The sequence below is a fragment of the Balaenoptera ricei genome, chromosome 2, assembly GCF_028023285.1.
Source record: "Balaenoptera ricei isolate mBalRic1 chromosome 2, mBalRic1.hap2, whole genome shotgun sequence".
NCBI classification, from domain to species: domain Eukaryota; kingdom Metazoa; phylum Chordata; class Mammalia; order Artiodactyla; family Balaenopteridae; genus Balaenoptera; species Balaenoptera ricei.
The window spans coordinates 163,860,856-163,885,110 of NC_082640.1; the positions used below are offsets into that span (position 1 = coordinate 163,860,856).

The 24,255-nt window shown below is 45.2% G+C and overlaps 2 protein-coding genes across 8 annotated transcripts in view; one reads left to right on the forward strand and one right to left on the reverse strand.

Moving 5' to 3' along the window:
• The window catches only part of NRXN3 (neurexin 3), a 1,690,724-nt gene that overhangs the window by 400,958 nt on the left and 1,265,511 nt on the right, over positions 1-24,255 (forward strand). The gene's annotated exons all lie outside the window — the stretch shown is intronic.
• Positions 5,119-14,702, reverse strand: LOC132360847 (2',5'-phosphodiesterase 12-like). Its single transcript, XM_059915914.1, has 3 exons — positions 14,571-14,702; positions 10,690-10,802; positions 5,119-7,037 (listed from the first exon to the last, which is right to left on the reverse strand). The coding sequence occupies exons 1-3, from the start codon at positions 14,700-14,702 to the stop codon at positions 5,204-5,206; spliced, it is 2,079 nt and encodes a 692-aa protein (XP_059771897.1). The 3' UTR covers positions 5,119-5,203.

Below are 24,255 nucleotides of genomic sequence, written 5' to 3' on the forward strand. Positions count from 1 at the left end.
TTTGACCTCGGGTAAAGAGAGTTTGTAACACAGTCACCGGTAGTGCAGTGCCTTCCTGGTTTTATTTATTTTTCCCCTTCATCCTTAATCATACTTTCTATTCTGTTATATATAATGGAGAATACAAAGTATATATACATACACACACACACACACATATATTTAAATATGTTTAATATATGTATATATTTACATATTTAAATATATAAATATACACATATATATTTATGTATATATTTAAATAAGCATCTACCTTTGTAAGATATGTAATGTGAGTTTATTGTTATACATTTTAAATTTATGTTAATAGCAGTGGGCTATACCTCTTGATGTGCTTGTTATCTTGATGCATTTTTTTCTTTCAGCTCTATGTTTAAGACCTTTTCATGTCGCCATGTTTTCCATTTAGTTTCTCCTTTGTAACTGCTGCAGAGCACCGCCCTATATGCATCCACTGTCTTCCATATGTAATACGCTAGTGCTGAAACTCTGCTCCAGCTCTGCTCTAACCAACAGTGTGGTACATGGTGCCCAGTGAGAGCTTCTTGGGGCTCTATTTCCAGGAGTGGTGTTGCTGGGTTAGAGGGTGTAGGCATGCTTAATTACACCAAAGGCTTCCAGATTGCTTTCCAGAAGGGCTATACCAGTCTAAACTCCCAGCAGCTATGCCTAAGGAGAAGTTCCGAACTGCCACATCCTTGACATACTGGGCATTATCCACCTTTTTCTTTTCTTCTTCTTCATTAACCCTTTATTACAAGTCGGGCTCTTATACAAGTACATGTGGACCTATGTGGAAAATATCAACTGTATCCACGAATAAAACACATAGCACATAAAGTAATACATGCTTTCCAGTGTTGGCGCTGGAGGCAGCGGGTGCCCAGGAAAAAGCTCGTCTAGAACGTCCTGCCTCCAGGTGGCTGGGTGCGCCCGCTTCCGGGCGGCACGGGCGGGGCAGCATCAGCTCCTGGGGCCTCGGGCCAGCGGACCGCAGGCCTCGGAGCGCGCGCAGGCCAGATACCCTCAGGCCGCGGCAGCTGCCACGACATCACCTGTCTCTCGGGCTTCAGGGTCAGCGAAGGGCACCCTCAGAAGCCCTCCACTTAATCGGCCTGTTCAGGAGGATCTCGCTCAGAATGACCCACGCGGGAGAGTCTGTGTGGATGGAGAGGCGCAGCGCCTCCAGGGGGCCTGAGGCAGGGCCCCCGCCCCACGCGTTAGAAGGAGCCCATCTGGAGGGGCCCCAGGGCTCCGAGGGTCCCCCGGTCCGGCAGGGGTTTCCAAAGCGATGTTGGAGGACTGTCCTCTGGGGGCTCGCTGCTCCGGCTGAGAAAGAAGAGCCGCCGCGCAGACGCAGCGGCAGAGGAGGAAGCGGAAGCGGAAGCGGGTGGAGCCCCCGGGAGCCGGAGCGGAGGTCCAGAAAGAGCCTCGCGCAGGTGGGTCTCCTGCAGGGGGACGGGCTGTGCGTGCGGAGGCTCGTGCTCACATAGGCTGCAGAGCCTGCTTCCCAAAGTCCTTGTGCATCAGTGTCTGGATCTTGCACGCCAGCGAGGGGTGCCCACGTGCTGGAAGAGGGCTGGCTTGAAGCGGATCCGCAGGTGGGCCTTCTGCCTGTCCCAGTGCTTCGCGACCCTCTCGGCGTCTCAGACCTTCACCCACAGAATACGGTACAGGAGCCAGTGGATGGGCTTTTCCCGGTAAAACATTATCCACTTTTGTAATCACTGCTATTCGACATACGTAAAAAGACATCGCATAAGTAAAAGCCTTCTACAAGTTTGGAGGCCTTGAGCACGCCGCGGAGGCAGCTTGGGTAGCAGGTGGGATGTGGTTGAATACCGGGCAGGGGAGCCGAGGCCTTTTCTCAGACACCGCCTCCCCACCCACCAGCGGTTGGTTTATGGGTTTCTCGTAACAGCTAACATTGCTTTGCTTCGTACGATAGCTATATGTATACCTGTGTCTAGTGACCACCTTATGGGTTGTAAACTGTCTTTTTTCCTCACCTTTGCGTGTCCTGCAATGCTTAGCTCATAGCAAGACCCTCAGTAAGTGTTTTCGAAAATGAGTTATCTGAGTTTCTGAAGGTACTGCCTGCCAGTAAGAAGCATTTGGTTGGGAAAGGGTGGGGTGGAGCTAGGTGGAAAAAGCCACAGGTGATCCTTTTCTGTTCTAATGGGTGATTCAGTCTGTCTTTCCTTTCCTGGGCTATTTCCCCCCTTTAACCAGAGGTGCCTACTACGTTAGGATAGATGAACTCTATGAAACTGCTCTGGTAAAGCCAGACTATTAAGCATACAGGATGTTTTTCCCTAAATTGACAGCTAAACGTTATGCCAGGCTACTAACTCATTGTCTTTTCTGGTAACATTCTGGCTGGGCTTGGGAAGGGAAGTTCCCAGAGATAGCAAATACTTTTCTCTCAGTCAGGGACTCAGGTCCCAGCCTTGCTGTGCAGAGTGGATGATGTGTTTCATAATGCATGAGTGCTTATTAAACAAACAGCAGCACTTTCTCATTAAACTCTTGGTGCAGATATAGCCAGTGTAACCTTTCCCTCAGGGTTGAGTACTCGCTAGCTTTTCCAGGATGCGGACCCTTCACTCCCCCATAGGCCTCTAGGCACATGCTATGGGAGTTATTAAGAGTAGGCTGGGTCAGTGTGGCCACTTCTGTTGAATCATTCAGCAGCTGAAGTCCAGGCTGTGGCGTAGAGTTTGTCTTCCTCACCTTGAATTTCTCTTTATACATAAGCTCTTGGAATGTAGGCAAGTGTGGAGACCCTAATACTGGAATTTTGGGGCAAAGAGAGTTCTAGGTAAACTCCTGGAGGAAGCTCCTTACAACTTCTGGCTTTAAGGAGTAGCTGGTGATTCTTGGAAATCTCATCCAGTCACTTCAGGAACTACTCTGAAATATAGTTGCACTTAGGTTTTAGGACTTCAGTTATAGAGCTGAGTCCCTAAAAGATTAAACATGTTTCAGAGTTATGCTTTCTCAGGATGCTTTTCTCCATGATGATTATATTAGCGTAGACTTGATTATGCTGCAGCAACAAATTAACCCCCAAATCTTTGTATCTTGAAACAATATAGGTTTACTTCTCACTCATATTACATGTTGAACACTGGTAACAGTGGGGCTCTGCTTATCACAGGCTTTGAAGCTCCACCATTTTATGATGGGGCCATTTCCACATGAGTCTTTAGAAGAAGAGATCGAGGAAAATACGCACTGGCTCTTCAGTGCTTTCGTAGCTTCCATTGGCCAAAGCGAGTCACATGACTGTGCTTAATTACAAGGTGCTGGAGAAGTGTAAATCTCCTGTCTTCCCAGAGAGAAAAGAGGACTGGAAATAATATAGATTTTTAAAAAAAATTTGTTTATTTAATTTATTTATTTTTGGCTGCATTGAGTTTTCGTTGCTGCACATGGGCTTTCTCTGGTTGTGGTGAACGGGGGCTACTCTTTGTTGCGGTGCATGGGCTTCTCGTTGTGGTGGCTTCTCTTGTTGCAGAGCATGGGCTCTAGGTGCATGGGCTTCAGTAGTTGTGGCGCATGGGCTTAGTTGCTCTGTGGCATGTGGGATCTTCCTGGACCAGGGCTTGAACCCGTGTCCCCTGCATTGGCAGGCGGATTCTTAACCACTGCGCCACCAGGGAAGCCCTAGAATGTTTTTAATGTTTACCACAATGATGTCGCTCATGGGAAAATGGTGACAGCTTTGTTAGATGCCAGAAAATTTCATACAGTAAGCATCATATCCATTCTCTCACAGAGAAGAGAACCATAGACTTAAAATGTAAGTATCTTAGAGGGGACCTAGGCCAGTGGGTTCAAACCATACATCGGGAGGTCCAGAGGTTCACATCATAGGGGACCCAGAAGGGAAGAAGTGAGAAGCTCAGATGAGATCTTGTCCACACATCTCCTTCAGGTAGACCAGCGTTGCTTTTATAACATAAACTCCTAAACTGATATGATTTTCAGTTCTCCACTACCCTGATCACTCTCCCCAGGACATGCCCCAGTTTTTCATTGGCCCTTTGTAAATTCAGCACTTAGCCATGAACATACTCTTTCTTCTGTATGTGGTTTCATCAGTGTAGAAGGCAGAAGACCTGTTGGTTTTCCTTGTTTTGGATTCTTATTTTGGCAGGTACCATTTCATTAGTCTTTCTGACAATCATATTGTACCTTTGGCCGATTATAAGCCTCATATAGATTTTTCTAACCCAAGGAGGGGTATGAGTTATTTTTTTAAGGTAGTTGGTTGTGGCAGATTGTATTTTTCAAAGATGTCTACAATAATATTTCCTGTCCCATACACTCTTCATTAACTTCAAGAGGTAGAATCTCTCTCCCCATCCTCTTGAATCTGGACAGACCGTATCATGGCTTTGATCAATAGCATATGGTGGTTTAATGCTGAGGCAGTTCTGGGAGTAGCCATTCCCTGGCCTGGCAGCTTCTACTTTCTGACTTGGAAGCCAGTGAAGAAGTATGACTGCTAAGAGAAGTCCAAGTTCGGTGGAGAGGCCTTGGAGAATGAAATGCAACCTGGAGAAAGAGAGAGAGAGAGGCCAAGGAAACACCAGGTGTGCGAGGGAAGAAGCCATGTTGGATGCCCTCTCTCAGTTGAGGCTTCATCCAGCACCAGCTCCAGCTGCAACCTGGCTGCAGCCACGTGGCAGACCCCAAGATTAAATCACCCAGCTGATCTTTGCCAACTCACAGAACCATGAGAAATGATACATTGTTTTAAGCCATTACATTTTGGGCTAGTTTTTTATGAAGCAATAAATAACCAGAATAGAATTTGTTACCAGAGGTAAACTCTTAAGGTTCTTAAAAGCCATTTTGTCTGAAGAGTGTTAGAAGATACAACCTTATGATTCTAAGAAGTCATTTTTCTAGTTGAGAGAGTCTATAAGGCATCACCTTACTCTTCTTAGGTGTAAATAAAATGTCTTAGGTTGTACCTTTGATCTAAATGTAATCCTAAGGCTCCATTTTATAGGAAGGGTCCTGAATTTGATCAATATACTGTGAGCCTATTTCTTTCTTTCTTTTTTTTTTTTTTTTATAGTATGGTAATATTTTACCTTAGTGCCTAGTTTTCCTCTTTGAAGGTTACACATAGCTTTGATTCATATTAAATTTCCTACTAAAGCAGATTTAAATTCCATCAGACACAAATCTATTTCCATTTTAAATCACATACAAGTGCTAAGTGATCAGAGGGATGGGAAACACTAGGTAAGGCCTGGTGGGTGGTAACTTCTTCATGAGTAGGTAATGGAATCACCTGTTCAACCTCTAAACCATTTAAGTCAATGAAAATGTAATCCAGACATCCATGAAAGCCACCAACGTAATTTGTGTAAGCAGGTTCACCACAAGCACTTTTCAGTTTGAAGAAATGGGTAAGAGACATGTTGCATCGTTCCTCTTCCCCACTGGAAGTCCAGTCTTCATGATCCTCTGGAATATTGCCACTGATGACAAAGTGATACATTCCTATTGATGGGGTACTATTAAAGTCCCCACAAAATATAACTGGTATGCTGGGATACAGATCACAAGAGACGTGTCTAATGTGAGCCAAGGCTATTGCCATTTGAATGAGACGAATGTACCCACCTTTGGGGTGCCAGTAGAGATGGGTATTAGCAACACATATCTTTTTAGAAGAGTCCTTTGTAGACTGAAGAACAGAAACCTGAAGTACAGAAGACCTCTGGAGCACCCTCTCCTGCGCTGATGGGTACAAAGCCAGTTTCTCCAGCAGTTCTTTGTGAAGTGGGTCAGACTGCAGGGCTTCATGGAAAGGAATGTCATGCTGGCTAAGGAGGCTGAACTTGGACTTCCGGTAGAAAGTGGCCAGGCCTTCGTGCTGCTTGATTCGAAACACGCCCTCCAGCCCAAAGGCCTCCAGGGCCGGCACCAAGCTGTCTGTAAACAAGTTGCGGTCAACTTCCTGCAAACAGATGAGGTCAGCATTGTAGCCCGTGAGTTCCTTTTGGATAAGGTTCTGGCGGTAGTCCAGTTCCAGGGCGTAAGGGGCACAGTACGGGTACAGGACCGTCCGCAAAAACTCAGTCTGGGTGTATGTGTCGGCCAGGATGTTGTAGGAGACAGTGCGGATGAGAGCGTCGTCCGTCACCTTCTTGGTGTACAGATGCCGGTGGTCAAAGGTGCAGGTGCCGGGCCCGGCCTCCACTGGACACACACTTTCCAACTCCCGGCTTGGCCCGAAGCGCTGCCCATTGCCTGGGGTACAATGAAGTTTGAGCCGTAGCCCGATGTCGGCATTGGACGGGGTGTAGACGCGCTCGTCCACATCCGTCTCAGTCCAACCAGGAGAGGGCGAAGAGGGAGACAACGATGAGGGGCCTCCGCCCTCAGGTTCCGCCGCTCCGGGTTTGGTTTCCTTGTACCAGCGGAAGAGGGAGCCGGCGGGATCCCCAAATTCGACGCCGAGCTTGGGGCACACCGGGAAGCCGGCCATGATGTAGCGCGGCAACTGCAGCTCGGTGAAGGCGGGAGGGTTGTGCTCCACCTTGTACTTGACATCGCCGATCTGCAGCACCGCACCGTCCTGCCAGGCGTCCACATTGAGCACGTCTTCAGCCACTGCCTCCTCCCGGTAGTACAGCTTCACCACGGGTTCGCAGGCTGCAGCCGGCTCGGGCCCAGGCCCCGCACAGGACACGCCGCCGCTTGCGTTTGGCCGGTTCTTCCTGCTCTTCTTGGCGGCAGCCGCCTTCGCGTGGCCTTTGAGGGCACTGGTAGCGATCCGGCTGAGGGCCCGCCCCAGCGGCTCGCTCTGGTCGCGCTGCATGTTCTTGTGGCTGCCGTCGGCCAGCGCGAACGACAGACTTAGCTTAGGCTCCGAGGGCACACAGCGCACCACAGCGCGCTCCATCGCGCCTGCCGCGGTCTCAGTCGCCGCCTCGGCCCGACTGTGCCGCTCCACCGCCGTGCGGACCCCACGAAGCGCGGCGCGGGCGCCTGGGAGCCTCCACACGAACCTGGTGGCCCAGAGGCTGACGAGATCTCGCTATTTCTTATTTTTAGAAAGATTTGCTGGTTGGAAAGACTGGGGATAAAAAATACTTCTATTTTCAAACACTTTAAGTCCTGACTCCTCCATATTTCCTCTAAATTCTGTTTGAAAATGTAACAGTTCCTTCCTTAGCTCATCTCTATTTGTACCTTGTCATAAAGAAATAAAAGAAACTAGTTAGCACTTTTGATAGTCTGCCTGGAAATTTCCTTAGCCAGTTCCACCAGTTCGGGGAGTATTTTTTCAGTTTTCATGTTACTGCAGGTGACAGTGTGGCTAAACTTCCTGCCACTTCATAATGCTTGTCATGTTTCCTCCAGCCTCCAATAACAAATTTCCTCCCGTACTTCTGGAGGCCCTTCAGTCTCTGCTTCTTGCCTGCTTCCAAGGCTAATGCTAAATGTTTTAGGTGCTTGTTTTGGCAGCACCCCACTTCTTAAATCATTTCTGCTCTGATTATTGTGACAAAACAAACTGCTCTAAAACTTAGTGGACTTAAACAACAGGGTTTTTATTCTGTATCACCGTTCCGTGGCTTGACTGTGATCAGTTGAGGGTTTTTCTACTCTGCGATACCACCCAGGCCTGCAATCATCTGGTGTCTTGATCAGCTGGGACATCAAAGGTATTTTATTCACATACATTCCTAGCAGTTGATGAGAGAACTCAGCGGGAGAGAACCTACACGTGACCTCTCCATGTGATCTAGGCTTCTCACAGCAGGGTGGTTGGGTTCCCAGGGGAGAGATCCTAAGAACAAACATTCTCAGAAAGCCAGATGGAAACTACAAGACTTCTTATGACCTAGCTTCAGGAGTCACTCCATGCCACTTCCATCATATTCTGTAGATCAAAAGCGAGTCCCAGGGCCAGCTCATATTCAAGGTGAGGGGATTATACAAGGGCTTAAATACTTTAAGTCATGGTTCATTGGGGGCCTGGAGACCAGCTACTTAGGTGGATAAAGACATGATGGAAACAGCTTGGATGAAAATGTGGTTAATATGAATTGCACTAGGTCTGATTGTTGGTTGGCAAACCGTCCTATTCTGGATCTTAGGTGAAGAGAATGAGTGGTGAATTAACCCTTGTCTAGCTAGATTCATCCTTTGAGAAGTAACAATATCCCAGTTAGTAATGGACAGGGCTTGCTGGCCGTTAAGCACAGATAACCTTTAGTATCTTACCATGTTTCTTGCATAGTGGCATAAAGCAGTGTTTTTTTTTTTTTTAAATGTTTGTTTATTTATTTATTCATTTATGGCTGTGTTGGGTCTTCGTTTCTGGGCTTTCTCTAGTTGTGGCAAGCGGGGGCCACTTTTCATCACGGTGCTCAGGCCTCTCACTATCGTGGCCTCTCTTGTTGCGGAGCACAGGCTCCAGACGCGCAGGCTCAGTAGTTGTGGCTCACGGGCCCAGCTCCTCCGCGGCATGTGGGATCTTCCCAGACCAGGGCTCGAACCCGTGTCCCCTGCATTGGCAGGCAGTCAACCACTGCGCCACCAGGGAAGCCCATAAAGCAGTGTTTTAATGAGACCTGTTGAGATGTCCTGACAGATGTTTTTCTTTCCTTTTTTTTGTCTGGCCTGTCCACCTCCATGTAAAAGCCTTATCAAGAAATAAGACCTAGGATTTTGAGATGGGTATGTAAGAGCAAAAGAGGACTGGAATGATATTCTTTTTTACCTGTCCCTCAGCATTCCCAATGCCAGCAGGGTGGGGTACTGAAAGCAGAATCGCATAGCAGAGGATGTAGGGAGCAGGGCCATGGGGGAGCCAGGAAGGGGAGGTAGAGCCAGAGGATGTTTCTATTCTATGAAAGTGGCTTTTGCCTTTGAGGCAGCAGCAGTAATATTTCATGTCTTCCATGGTGTTTCCTACCTTTAAATGTCAGTCTCTGCAGCCGCCTTATCTCCTGTAGCACATTTCAATTAGGTATTCCAAATCACACTCTTTTCTCCCAGGACAAATACGCCGGAGGTGATATTTACTGTTACAGCAGCATTTTAAATACTTAGGGAGAAAAAAAAGGCCTAGTGAATAGCAGTTTCTCCCTTATAATAATAATAAAACACAGTAATAATGGAGAGAAGAGGCGAATTCTGGGTTTGATGCCAGTTAACTGGCTAATTGAACGTCTTTTGTCTCCGCCCTCTTTTGTCCCCCTCCTCCCATGCCTGCCTTAGTGTGAAGGTTGCAAAGTTTGGCTCTGTAAGAGCAGCCTCCCACGTTTTCTTCATTGGAGGTTCATGAATGTCTCCTCAAATTCCTTCTATCAAGAGACAACTGGGCTCCTACTTCACCCGCTGCCTGTTCCTTCTTTCATTTTGAGGCATGTTTGCATAAAATCAGAATCACTGTTTCTCTAGTGATTTGCCAGGGGCCATTGCCTACTCCTTACCTCTGGGCACTTTCAGCTCTCAGTGGAACACCCTCAACCCCAGGAGGCATATAGTTAAGAAGCTTGTGCATTACATGTTTCCACCGCTTAGAATCCAGTCTCAGTTCCTTGACTTGGTATTGAAGGTCCTTCTGTCTGGTCTGCATTTCTCACCCGCCTCTTCCTGGTCCTTCTGTCCCCTTGTTCACTGGGCTGCTGTTTTCATTGCCTCGCTGGTAGGTTTTGCACACTCCTCCATCCAGACCTCATGCAGGCCGAGCACAGTGCTTGGCACGTGGTGTAGTAGGGGGTTCTTAGTCACTCTTCTCCCGCATGTTGGGGATCCTTCCACTAGATCTCCTCTCCATACATCTGATTCCCGCCCATACTTACGAGAACAAAGTGGGTCCCACTTCTTCCATTAAGCCTTCTCTGACCTCCTTAGCATTCACTGCTGGCCCCCCCCCCTTTACAAAATTTTAAAATGTTCCTTATCATCACTGCTCATTTGGCACTTGGCAGGTACTGTTTTAAGCTATTTTGAATGTCCATATGTTGTCTACCCAATTAAATTGTAAGTGCCTTACAGGGACGGATAACTTTGCCTTGTGCTTATTTCTTACACCTTCGGAGTCCAGGATAGTTCCCTGAACATAGAAGGTGTTCAGTTAATATTCCTTGACTAAGTGGTCACATCAAGGAGTAAATGAAAGCCACGATCCTAAGAAGCCTGCCTTTTGATGCCAGTCTACTCAGTTTGGAAATCATAAATGTGCCTAAAACAAGGCCTTTCATCTTACTGTTTCCCCTATACACATAGGTATGCTACTTAGATTCTTCAGAGCTAAAGGCTCTTGTCCCAGCCTGATCCATGAAACTGATCATTTAATTGAAGAGTTTTCGTAGTGTCCGAGGTCTGCCACATCCAGTGCTTTGATAATCAAGGGATCTTAATCAATAGAGTGAAGGGGATTAGAATATCAAATTTAAGTCCATAGCAGACTGGAGTAGAATCTCACACAAGTGTCAGTTTTGTCTCTGTCATTTACTAGTCAATCTCTCTATGCCTCAATTTCCCCATCCATAAAATGGATTTAATAATTGCTGTCTACCTTATGGGGTTGCTGGGAGGTGCCAATGTGATAATAAATGTAAAAGTATTTTGGACATCATAAAAGACTATATGAATGTCAGGAATCAGCCTGGCAGCATCTTCTAACCTTCAGCTAATATTTACTGGAGGCTTGCTACGTACGGCGCTCTGCACCAGGTCTCCTTGCACAGTTGTAGACCAGCTGAGGAATCTGGTATTCGGTAGGGCCTGAACACTGATCCACAGGTAGATGAATGCTGGAAAAAGGATTATAGCCTAGCAGTCACATCTGAAAGTTTAGCAGCCACAGGTAGAGGCTAAGTGTGCGGCAAACATTTGACCTGGGCATGCCTCGAACACTTTGGATTTCAACACACTTCTACCCCTTACACATTTCAGAACACTCTGATTTTGCTCCACTCGCTGAAAGTTCTGCCTCTGTGAAGACTTTTCAGTTTCTTGGTTCATCTGTTTTATCCAGCTTCCCGATCATACTCGTCCCTCCAGAGAAATCCTGGGAGCCTGTGCTCAGCCTGCTTCCTCCAAAAGGATGCTCTGAAAACCGGATGCCGCTGCCTGATCTCACGCTGCCGCTGGCTCTGGCGGCAGCCCAGCAAGGACGAACAGTGACTTTAGACCCAGGGAGTCTGCCATCCTAGGCCCTGTTTTCATGTAAATGTCGCTGCCGTAAAAGGAATCCAATGGAATGTAGAAAATATCTGCTGTGGAAGCAGAACTACTTCTGACTCAAATGCGGTGGGACTTTTTTTTCTCCTTTCCTTTTTCTTCGAGTTTTCCATGTGGCATCAGCTGCTGAGTAAGGGAAAGCTAAGAGGTTTAAGTGTGCTGGTGTTTGCTGGGCCAGATTAATAACCCAGAGCCTTCCAAACTGGCCATTCAGGGTGAGACAGACTCGCCAAAAAGCACTGGGCTGTGGGGAGCATTGGCTGGAAAACCAGACTCCACAGTGATGGGGTAGCCAGCGCTCCGTGCTCCCTCCAGGCCCCCATGCTGCCTCTTCCCCTGCTTCTCTTTCCTCCCATTTTACCAGACCTGCTTCTGAGATGGCTGCGCACCAGTAGCCCCGGCCTCTGACGGCTGCTGCCCTCTGCTGGGGAGAAAGCGTCACTGGGGTGGGAAGCGCTGAGCTCTGTACCAGGAAACCAGCCTCAATGCAGAGCCGGTCCAGTCTGTGGTTACTGTGCGATTCGGCTTGGAGGGAGGGCAGGAAGCATCAGAAAATCCCTTGCACCACGGCGTTTCCTGAGTGGGCTCAGCTGGGCACTAGACTTTGGAATCCAACTCTTAGGGATTCATTGCTTTGGATCCTTCGAGTTCCCTGTTCAAGAGGTGCATCCCTGGGGATGGTGACCCCTGGCTTCTTCTTACCTAAGTCAGACATTGTGATATTGAGGTTTCCCACTATGGGTGGACTTAAACACTGTGGGTAGCTTTGCTTACTGAGTTAGCTAGACACAGTCCTTTCTTAAGGGAAGGTGACAGAGGGAAGTTGAGTCTTGAGGGGGCTGCAGAAGGGTGGGTCCAGAGGTGGTCTCTTGGCTGAAAAGGAGCCATCAGAGAGTGGGCGTTCTGAGTGTCCAGGAGGCAGAAAAAGAGCAGGAAGAGCCAGATGAGAGTGGAGAATACGGCCCATTATGGGGGAAGAGTGCATAGGAAGGTAGGTGATGAATGGCCTTTATCACTTCTCAGCTGTCCCCAGAGCCAGCTGTGCTGATAACGCTGTGCCCAGTTGGCTTCAGAAGGTAGAGGGACAGGAGGATTCTTGTCTCCAGCATAACTATAGAGTGATCCTGGTGCATCTGTGGGTCTTCAGCCTAGAGTACAGCCTAGCCAGACAGGAGCTGTGACCTCATTGACCACACAGTAATTCTACTTGAGGGATTTATTTTCCTTCCAGGACCTCCTGCCAAGACTCTTGGTTAGAGTTAATGGGGCTCCCCTAGCTAGCGAGTGTCTCTTAGTGATGTGCATAAACAGTGCCAGGTAGGAAATAGGTTTCCTGTTCTTAATGAGCTTGTTAAACCTCTTATTGAATGGGGTTTAAATGGCTTTATTATAAATAATAATAATAATAGTAAGTAAGCATTATTATCAGTAGTAGAAAAATGATGATGTCAGCTCTGACTGCCCCTTCCCATTTTAACCTTGCCAACCTGCAGGTCCTTTTGCCAGTAGTGCCCAGTGATGCGTGGCAGGCGACACTGGGACCAGTCATTGGAGCAGATGGCAGGCTTTGTTTCCTGCAGCTTCCCAGCTCTGAGCCCCTGTGCACTTCTGTAGTCATTCCTTCTCCCTGTGCCTTTCATTTGGGGTTCTAGGCTCTCATCCTATCAGATGAGATAGAGCCACAAACTCCTCTGTCTTGATTTTGACTAAGGTTGAAAGCCATGGACAAAGGTTCTAAGGTTAAGTTTGGGTATCAGGTAGAAGAGATTTTAGAAAGGGTAGTGGATCCTGAAAGAAGCTCAATTAGAGGTGGGGCTCACGTTCTTATCGCTAGTTTACAGCTGGGACTGGGGGTATGAAGTGTACCCTAGACTTTAGTAATTTATTTATCAGCTTCACCGATCTTACCATAACTTTCTACAACTGTATTGGTTTTCTTTATACTGATGCTCTTGTTTGCCTTAAGGAGATTTGGCATCTTCTTAAGCAGTATGTCTGTGAAATCATGGGTTTAATGTGTAAGCCAGGTTTTTTACCCAATCCATATTAAAATGAATATGTAACAGCTATATTTTTAAAAAGTTCATCCATGTGGCAAATGTGTCATACCCTCAAGGGAAATCATACCACACTTCTGGAAACACTGCTATGGAGTAGTGGTTCTCAAGCTTTAGTGGGTGTCGGCAGAACTTGTTAAACTGTAAGTTACTGGGCCCCTCCTTCCGAGATTCCGATTCAGCAGGTCTGAAGTGGGACCTATGACTTTGCAATTCTAACAGGTTCTCAGGAGATGCTGACATCCAGGGACCACACTTTCAGTAGCACTGGCCTGGAGGACGAGAGCCCATTCTCCGTTTCCTCATCTGACAATGGGCATAGGACCTATTTCAAAGGGTTTGTCTTAGTTCATCCAGGATGTATGACAGCATACCATGGACTCGGTGGCTTAGACAGTTAATGTTTATTTCTCACATTTCTGGAGGCTGGGAAGTCCAACATCAAGGTGCTCGCAGATTGGGTGTCCTCACATGGCCAAGAGAAAAATCATTCCTCTTGTGTTTCTTATAAGGAATCCTATTCATGAGGGCTCACTCTCATGACCTCATTACCTTTCAAAGACCCCACCTCCTACTATTATCACGTTGTAGTTTGGGGTTTCAAAATATAAATTTTGGAGGGATACAGACATTCGGTCCGTAACAGTGTTTATGAACATAAAACGTTACCTACCGTATGTAGAATACCTGGCACACAGCGGATGCTGTACGAGGCGGCATGATTTTTCTTGGAGCCATTCTAACCACTTGGAGTTATTTTTTAAGCTTTAGAGCTTTTTGTGGTTCACTGTGAAGCTCAGATAGGAAATACAGGGAATTCTGTCAGGTTAATTCTGGTTCTAGGTTCTAGCACTAAATTTAAGTTCGTTATGCAAGTCTGAGTGGCTAAGCAGTCCTGCAGCAGCATCTGGACAGTCTTCCATCTTACAGAACCCTGGCAAAAAGAGACAGTGGGGTCTTTGTTTCTCTGCGTCTGGTCAAGAGCTGTGTTGAGGGCTCAGGAACAGAGCTGCGTGGGAGTGCATCCTGTTTGTGCTTACCGTGTTCTGAGAGATAGGTGGGCAAAGAGTAGCTTACAGTTTGATGAATGATTGTATTTGTGATGTTTTGAGGCTGCCTAGTAGTTGAGTCCCCTTTCTGTGTACGAGGAGTTTGCCGGTGTGAGTCTGAAAGGGAGCTGGGACCCCCATTCTGTTACTGAAGCTCCAAAGGCTAGTTTCACTTTCCCCAGCCTCAGAAAACCGTGCGAGCCAGGCTTAGTGGGTGGGAGGAAGAACCTACTCTGGTGATGGCCAGGAGGGGGCAGCAGCCCACCAGGGGCACAGTGCCAGCAGCACGGGGCCCCACAGGCTGTTCCTGGGCCAGCATCCTTGCTGCTGTGGCAGCCTCCTGGCATCTCTGCTCATCTTCCATGTACGGTTCTCAGGTTCTTTCATCAAATCCATTTCTACTTCACCTCGTAAATGACGCCGAGCCAGTGGTGGTGTTTGGAGCAGTGAAGTGGCATATCACAAACTATTTTAAAAATAACTGACCACCATCTGGAGCATGGATTGTAGGACAGGTGACAAGGCAGGGAGACGAATATGGAGGCAATTATCTGAGGAAGTGAGGATGGAGAGAGAGAAAGAAACGTTTAGGAGGTAAATTTGACCAAATCTGATGATTGGAGGCCTGATTTTATCTTTGAACTTAGAAGACAAAAATGAATTTTTGGTTTTGTGTGCAGCATTAGTTGCCTTTTGGGGATAAGTAGTCATTTTGTTGTCAAGTTAGATACCCCCAAATGGGTGAAGAGGCAAGATAAAATTTATTGAATAGAGTTGTGTTTGGAGTATAGCTTGGCTACGGCCGTCTCCATTTCAGATCTTTTCAGCTCAACAAACATTGAGCATTTACTAGATGTTAGACATTGATAGTTGTTTAAGAATACCATTTCTTTTGATTTTGGTGTCGAAAAGGGGTGGAAGTATGGAGGGAAAAATCTCACATGATCTTACACAAACACACACAATGACACAACGCAGAGAGCATGCATGTATTGGTCTTGAGATTTCCTCAAGGGCCCCAGTGAACCCATGTGGAGTCTGTACTAGAACAGGGTGTGTTCTTGGCTGCTTTTCTAAACCTTCTCTCTTCTTGCCTCTCGCTTATAAGTAACCCCCCTGAGTTATCACCTGCCAGTGAGTTGAAGGGTTCACAATTAAATGTTCCCTATGCTGAGTGGATGCGTACACTGCCAGAGCTATGCACTTGCTCCTTGCCGTGTGTCGATTGGGAAGCTGCCACCACCGTCTTCTCCACTCTTTAAAAGATGGTGATGGGTAGCTCCAAAGTGCCGGCTATTTACATACCTAGCTCCTGCCTGGTTTTTCAAAGCTCTTTGTTCAAGTGTCAGTACTGGTTTGTAAAACACGAACAGAGTTAGGTGGAAAAAGTAATTACAGTTCACATCTGGTGTTTCTGCTGACACGATGCTGAGCTGCCTGAGTGCACGGCTTTCCTGTCGCTTCTCTCGTTCTGTCTTTTCAGTTCTAGGCTCACCTTCCCTCTCCCCCTCTCTGGTGCTTGCTCCTTTGTATGTCAGAGAGCCACACATCCGAAAGGACGCTGGCTTCTCATGGCCACCAGGGAGCCTGGTCTAGAGAGGCTGCTCCCCTTTAATGTATCAAGATGCCAAGGCCTTGGCTGGCTACACAGGGACATCTCTGGTGTGTTCAGTTCCTAGTGCCATGATTGGCTCTCCTCTGCATCTAGATCTGAAACCAAACCTTCCCTTGGATCAGACCAAACCAGGAGCTTTCCATGGTTATTTTAGATCCTGGAGACTTTTAATCTTCCTGAAGAGCATGTTTGCTCTTTGGATGCTGTTAGTTTCCCTCTCCACATGTAACGATGTAATATATCAGGACTTGGTGACAGGTACATCCACACCCATATACCCTAAGATATAGGATATATCTTCCTTTTCCTGTGGTCACAATTCCACTGTTGGTGGTGGAAGGTAGCCTAGAATGGTGATGGTCTGACTTTTGGTTTCAAAATCACATTTTAAAATTAATCATGATGACCAACATGATATTGTCAACTAAGGATCATTTTTTTGAAAAGTTTCACCAGCTGTTTTTACCATTGTATCATAAAAGAAAGGGACATTTTAGCTCCAAAATGTAAGAAAGACATTCTTTAGTATAAAGGAAGGTTCTTTACAGTAAATAACTGTAGGTTAATTTAAAAAAATCTGATATCCCTTTGAGAGGAAGAATATTCTTTCTTGAAATAGTAGAAATGATGCCATGTAGCTTCCCAGACATGGGGAAGGGGCAGCAAGGGAATGTCTCCTTTTTCTATGTGTCTTCAGTAACTTCTGGCACAGTGCTAGGCATGTCGTGGCCCAGCCTGTTTCATCTCCTTTCCTAATTGCTTCTCAATTCCTTCAACCTTAGGTGCTTATTAACTGTTTAAGTTTATTCATCGAATTCAGTGAACCTTTACACACACAGATACACACACGTCGTCTTTATTTCTTAAACATACAAAATACTTTTCATTTTCATTTTGATTTCCTTATTGCTAAAAAATCACGATTTCTCTTTTTTGTGATTGCTGTGGTTTTAATCAGTGTGACCATCTATAAAATGTTATTTATTACATAATAATGACTCCTGCTTTTATTAATTAATGTTATTGACCACATGCCATTTTCATGGGAAAATGCTAGGGAGGAAAGTTTGGCAGATATATAGTAAGTTCAGTTTGGGGCATAGCAGGTTTGAAGTTACAGCAGCAGTTCCACATGACATCACATCCAAAGTTTTCCTTTCTCCAACTAAAGTTTACATTTCTGCTATCAGGGGCTATGCTTTTTCTCCTTTGTTCCTCCTTAGTGATATGTGATGTGATGAACACATTGTGGATTATGAATAAATGCTTGTTGATTGTTTTAGGAACTATGTAGATGTAGGTTGGTGAAAATTTCCAGGAAACATGGTGGTTGAAAATTGGTGATCAATGAGTGATTATGGGATAGTAGTACAGTAGACACATGGCAGGGGCAGGGGAGTGCAGTCGAGAGTTTTCAAGAGTACATATGAAATGGGAGATGAAAAATGAGTGCTTGAATGATGCAGCTTTTTGAAAAGTCTGTTTTGTAATGGATCGTCCTGTAGGTCACTAATAAGTTGGGATTCAAAAAATCATTGTATGGTTTAAATGGGATAAACTCTTTGGCTAGAACACTTCACCTCTGGGGACTCTGAGAAGTCCATTCATGCAAAGTGATTCTTTCATTCAACAAATATTTGTTGAACACCAATTATGTGTGAGGATTATTCTAGCTGTTGGGAATATAGCAGTGGATAAAACAAAAATTCCCACCCTTGGAGAACTTATAATAGAGAGTGATAGGCAATCAACAAAGTAAGTAAATATACCATATTCTGGATGATGATGAGTGCTCTGAAGAAAAATGAAACAAAAAATAGAGATAGGGCAGGCCAGCGTTCTGGTGGTGATTTAAAGTTTAAGTAGGGGAGGAGAGAAGATGGCGGAAGAGTAAGACGCAGAGATCACCTTCCTTCCCACAGATACAGTAGAAATACATCTACACGTGGAACTGCTCCTACAGAACACCCACTGAACGCTGGCAGAAAACGTCAGACCTCCCAAAAGGCAAGAAACTCCCCCCGTACTTGGGTAGGGCAAAAGAAAAAAGAAATAACAGAGACAAAAGAATAGGGACGGCACCTGCACCAGTGGGAGGGAGCTGTGAAGGAGGAAAGATTTCCACGCACTAGGAGCCCCTTCGCGGGCAGAGACTGCGGGTGGCAGAGGGGGGAAGCTTCGGAGCCACGGAGGAGAGCGCAGCCACAGGGGTGCGGAGGGCAAAGCGGAGAGATTCCCGCACTTCCCGCACGGAGGCTCGGCGCTGACCAGCACTCACCAGCCCGAGAGGCTTGTCTGCTCCCCCGCCGGGGCGGGCGGGGCTGGGAGCGGAAGCTCGGGCTTCGGTCGGATCGCAGGGAGAGGACTGGGGTTGGCGGCGTGAACACAGCCTGAAGGGGTTAGCGCACCACAGCTGGCTGGGAGGGAGACCGGGAAAAAGTCTGCAGCTGCCGAAGAGGCAAGAGACTTTTTCTTGCCTCTTTGTTTCGCGGCGCGCAAGGAGAGGGGATTCAGAGCGCCGCCTAAACGAACTCCAGAAACTGGCGTGAGCCGCGGCTATCAGCGCGGACCCCAGAGACGGGCGTGAGACGCTGGGGCTGCTGCTGCCGCCTCCAAGAAGCCTGTGTGCGAGCACAGGTCACTCTCCACACCGCCCCTCCCGGGAGCCCGTGCAGCCCGCCACTGCCAGGGTCCCGTGATCCAGGGACAACATCCCCGGGAGAACGCACTGCGCACCTCAGGCTGCTGCAACGTCACGCCGGCCTCTGACGCCGCAGGCTCGCCCCGCCTCCTCTGTACCCCTCCCTCCCCGCGGCCTGGGTGAGCCAGAGTCCCCGAAGCAGCTGCTCCTTTAACCCCGTCCTGTCTGGGCGGGGAACAGACGCCCTCAGGAGACCTACACGCAGAGGCGGGTCCAAATCCAAAGCTGATCCCCAGGAGCTGTGCGAACAGAGAAGAGGAGGGGAAATCTGTCCCAGTAGCCTCAGAAGAAGCGGATTAAAACTCCACAAACAACTTGATGTGCCTGCATCTGTTGAATACCTGAATAGACAACGAATCATCCCAAATTCAGGAGGTGGACTTTGGGAGCAGGATATATTAATTTTTCCCCTTTTCCTTTTTTTTTTGTGAGTGTATATGTATATGCTTCTGGGGGAGATTTTGTCTGTAGAGCTTTGCTTTACAATAGCTTTATTTTACTTCACTATATTATAGCTTCTTTCTTTCTTTTCTTTCTTTCTTTCTTTCTTTCTTTCCTTCCTTCCTTCCTTCCTTCCTCCTTCCTTCCTTCCTTCCTTCCTTCCTTTCTTTCTTTCTTTCTATTTTTTCTCCCTTTTACTCTGAGCCGTGTGGACGAAAGGCTCTTGGTGCTTCAGCCAGGCATCAGGGCCGTACCTCGGAGGTGGGAGAGCCAACTTCAGGACACTGGTCCACAAGAGACCTCCCAGCTCCACGTAATACCAAACGGCAAAAATCTCTCAGAGATCTCCATCTCAACAACAAGACCCAGCATCACTCAATGACCAGCAAGCTACAGTGCTGAACACCCTATGCCAAACAACTAGCAAGACAGGAACACAGCCTCATCCATTAGCAGAGAGGCTGCCTAAAATCATAATAAGGCCACAGACACCCCAAAATACACCACCAGACGTGGACGTGCCCACCAGAAAGACAAGATCCAGCCTCATCCACCAGAGCTCAGGCACTAGTTCCCTCCACCAGGAAGCCTACACAACCCACTGAACCAACCTTAGCCACTGGGGACAGATACCAAAAACAACGGGAACTACAAACCTGCAACCTGTGATAAGGAGACCCCAAACACAGTAAGATAAGCAAAATGAGACGACAGAAAAACACACAGCAGATGAAGGAGCAGGGTCAAAACACACTAGACTTAACAAATGAAGAGGAAATAGGTAGTCTACCTGAAAAAGAATTCAGAATAATGATAGTAAGGATGATCCAAAATCTTGGAAATAGAATAGACAAAATGCAAGAAGCATTTAACAAGGACGTAGAAGAACTAAAGAGGAATCAAGCAATGATGAAAAACACAATAAATGAAATTAAAAATACTCTAGATGGGATCAATAGCAGAATAACTGAGGCAGAAGAAAGGATAAGTGACCTGGAAGATAAAATGGTGGAAATAACTACTGCAGAGCAGGATAAAGAAAAAAGAATGAAACGAACTGAGGACAGTCTCAGAGACCTCTGGGACAGCATTAAACGCACCAACATTCGAATTATAGGGGTCCCAGAAGAAGAAGAGAAAAAGAAAGGGATTGAGAAAATATTTGAAGAGATTATAGTTGAAAACTTCCCTAATATGGGAAAGGAAATAGTTAATCAAGTCCAGGAAGCACAGAGAGTCCCATACAGGATAAACCCAAGGAGAAACACGCCAAGACACATATTAATCAAACTGTCAAAAATTAAATATAAGGAAAACATATTAAAGGCAGCAAGGGAAAAAAAACAAATAACACACAAGGGAATCCCCATAAGGTTAACATCTGATCTTTCAGCAGAAACTCTGCAAGCCAGAAGGGAGTGGCAGGATATACTTAAAGTGATGAAGGAGAAGAACCTACAACCAAGATTACTCTACCCAGGAAGGATCTCATTCAAATGTGATGGAGAAATTAAAACCTTTACAGACAAGCAAAAGCTGAGAGAGTTCAGCACTACCAAACCAGCTTTACAACAAATGCTAAAGGAACTTCTCTAGGCAAGAAACACAAGAGAAGGAAAACACCTACAATAACAAACCCAAAACATTTAAGAAAATGGGAATAGGAACATACATATCGATAATTACCTTGAATGTAAATGGATTAAATGCTCCCACCAAAAGACACAGGCTGGCTGAATGGATACAAAAACAAGACCCATATATATGCTGTCTACAAGAGACCCACTTCAGACCTAGAGACACATACAGACTGAAAGTGAGGGGATGGAAAAAGATATTCCATGCAAATGGAAATCAAAAGAAAGCTGGAGTAGCAATTCTCATATCAGACAAAATAGACTTTAAAATAAAGACTATCACAAGAGACAAAGAAGGACACTATATAATGATCAAGGGATCGATCCAAGAGGAAGGTATAACAATTGTAAATATTTATGCACCCAACATAGGAGCACCTCAATACATAAGGCAAGTACTAACAGCCATAAAAGGGGAAATCGACAGCAACACAATCATAGTAGGGGACTTTAACACCCCACTTTCACCAATGGACAGATCATCCAAAATGAAAATAAATAAGGAAACACAAGCTTTAAATGATACATTAAACAAGATGGACTTAATTGATATTTATAGGACATTCCACCCAAAAACAACAGAATACACATTTTTCTCAAGTGCTCATGGAACATTCTCCAGGATAGATCATATCTTGGGTCACAAATCAAACCTTGGTAAATTTAAGAAAATTGAAATCGTATCAAGTATCTTTTCCGACCACAACGCTATGAGACTAGATATCAATTACAGGAAAAGATCTGTAAAAAATACAAACACATGGAGGCTACACAATACATTACTTAATAATGAAGTGATTACTGAAGAAATCAAAGGGGAAATCAAAAAATACCTAGAAATAAATGACAATGGAGATACGACGACCCAAAACCTATGGGACGCAGCAAAAGCAGTGCTAAGAGGGAAGTTTATAGCAATACAAGCCTACCTCAAGAAACAGGAAACATCTCGAATAAACAACCTAGCCTTGCACCTAAAGCAATTAGAGAAAGAAGAACAAAAAAACCCCAAAGCCAGCAGAAGGAAAGAAATTATAAAGATCAGGTCAGAAATAAATGAAAAAGAAATGAAGGAAACAATAGCAAAAATCAATGAAACTAAAAGCTGGTTCTTTGAGAAGATAAACAAAATTGATAAACCATTAGCCAGACTCATCAAGAGAAAAAGGGAGAAGACTCAGATCAATAGAATTAGAAATGAAAAAGGAGAAATAACCACTGACACTGCAGAAATACAAAAGATCATGAGAGATTACTACAAGCAACTCTATGCCAATAAAATGGACAACCTGGAAGAAATGGACAGATTCTTAGAAATGCACAAACTGCCGAGACTGAACCAGGAAGAAATAGAAAATATGAACAGACCAATCACAAGCACTGAAATTGAAACTGTGATTAAAAACCTTCCAACAAACAAAAGCCCAGGACCAGATGGCTTCACAGGCGAATTCTATCAAACATTTAGAGAAGAGCTAACACCTATCCTTCTCAAACTCTTCCAAAATATTGCAGAGGGAGGAACACTCCCAAACTCATTCTACGAGGCCACCATCACCCTGATACCAAAACCAGACAAAGATGTCACAAAGAAAGAAAACTACAGGCCAATATCACTGATGAACATAGATGCAAAAATCCTCAACAAAATACTCGCAAACAGAATCCAACAGCACATTAAAAGGATCATACACCATGATCAAGTGGGGTTTATCCCAGGAATGCAAGGATTCTTCAATATACGCAAATCAATCAATGTGATACACCATATTAACAAATTGAAGGAGAAAAACCATATGATCATCTCAATAGATGCAGAGAAAGCTTTCGACAAAATTCAACACCCATTTATGATAAAAGCCCTGCAGAAAGTAGGCATAGAGGGAACTTTCCTCAACATAATAAAGGCCATATATGACAAACCCACAGCCAACATTGTCCTCAATGGTGAAAAACTGAAACCATTTCCACTAAGATCAGGAACAAGACAAGGTTGCCCACTCTCACCACTATTATTCAACATAGTTTTGGAAGTGTTAGCCACAGCAATCAGAGAAGACAAAGAAATAAAAGGAATCCAAATCGGAAAAGAAGAAGTAAAGCTGTCACTATTTGCAGATGACATGATACTATACATAGAGAATCCTAAAGAGGCTACCAGAAAACTCCTAGAGCTAATCAATGAATTTGGTAAAGTAGCAGGATACAAAATTAATGCACAGAAATCGCTTGCATTTCTATACACTAATGACGAAAAATCTGAAAGTGAAATTAAGAAAACACTCCCGTTTACCATTGCAACAAAAAGAATAAGATATCTAGGAATAAACCTACCTAAGGAGACAAAAGACCTGTATGCAGAAAAATATAAGACACTGATGAAAGAAATTAAAGATGATACAAATAGATGGAGAGATATACCATGTTCCTGGATTGGAAGAATCAACATTGTGAAAATGACTCTACTACCCAAAGCAATCTACAGATTCAATGCAATCCCTATCAAACTACCACTGGCATTTTTCACAGAACTAGAACAAAAAATTTCACAATTTGTATGGAAACACAAAAGACCCCGAATAGCCAAAGCAATCTTGAGAACGAAAAATGGAGCTGGGGGAATCAGGCTCCCTGACTTCAGACTATATTACAAAGCTTCAGTAATCAAGACAGTTTGGTACTGGCACAAAAACAGAAATATAGATCAATGGAACAGGATAGAAAGCCCAGAGATAAACCCACACACATATGGTCACCTTATCTTTGATAAAGGAGGCAAGCATATACAGTGGAGAAAAGACAGCCTCTTCAATAAGTGGTGCTGGGAAAATTGGACAGGTACATGTAAAAGTATGAAATTAGAACACTCCCTGACACCATGCACAAAAATAAACTCAAAATGGATTAAAGACCTAAGTGTAAGACCAGACACTATCAAACTCTTAGAGGAAAACATAGGCAGAACACTCTATGACATACATCACAGCAAGATTCTTTTTGACCCAGCTCCCAGAGAAATGGAAATAAGAACACAAATAAACAAATGGGACCTAATGAAACTTAAAAGCTTTTGCACAGCAAAGGAAACCATAAACAAGACCAAAAGACAACCCTTAGAATGGGAGAAAATATTTGCAAATGAAGCAACTGACAAAGGATTAATCTCCAAGATTTACAAGCAGCTCATGCAGCTCAATAACAAAAAAACGAACAACCCAATCCAAAAATGGGCAGAAGACCTAAATAGACATTTCTCCAAAGAAGATATACAGATGGCCTACAGACACATGAAAGAATGCTCGACATCATTAATCATTAGAGAAATGCAAATCAAAACTACAATGAGATATCATCTCACACCGGTCAGAATGGCCATCATCAAAAAATCTAGAAACAATAAATGCTGGAGAGGGTGTGGAGGAAAGGGAACACTCTTGCACTGTTGGTGGGAATGTAAATTGATACAGCCACTATGGAGAACAGTATGGAGGTTCCTTAAAAAACTACAAATAGAACTACCATA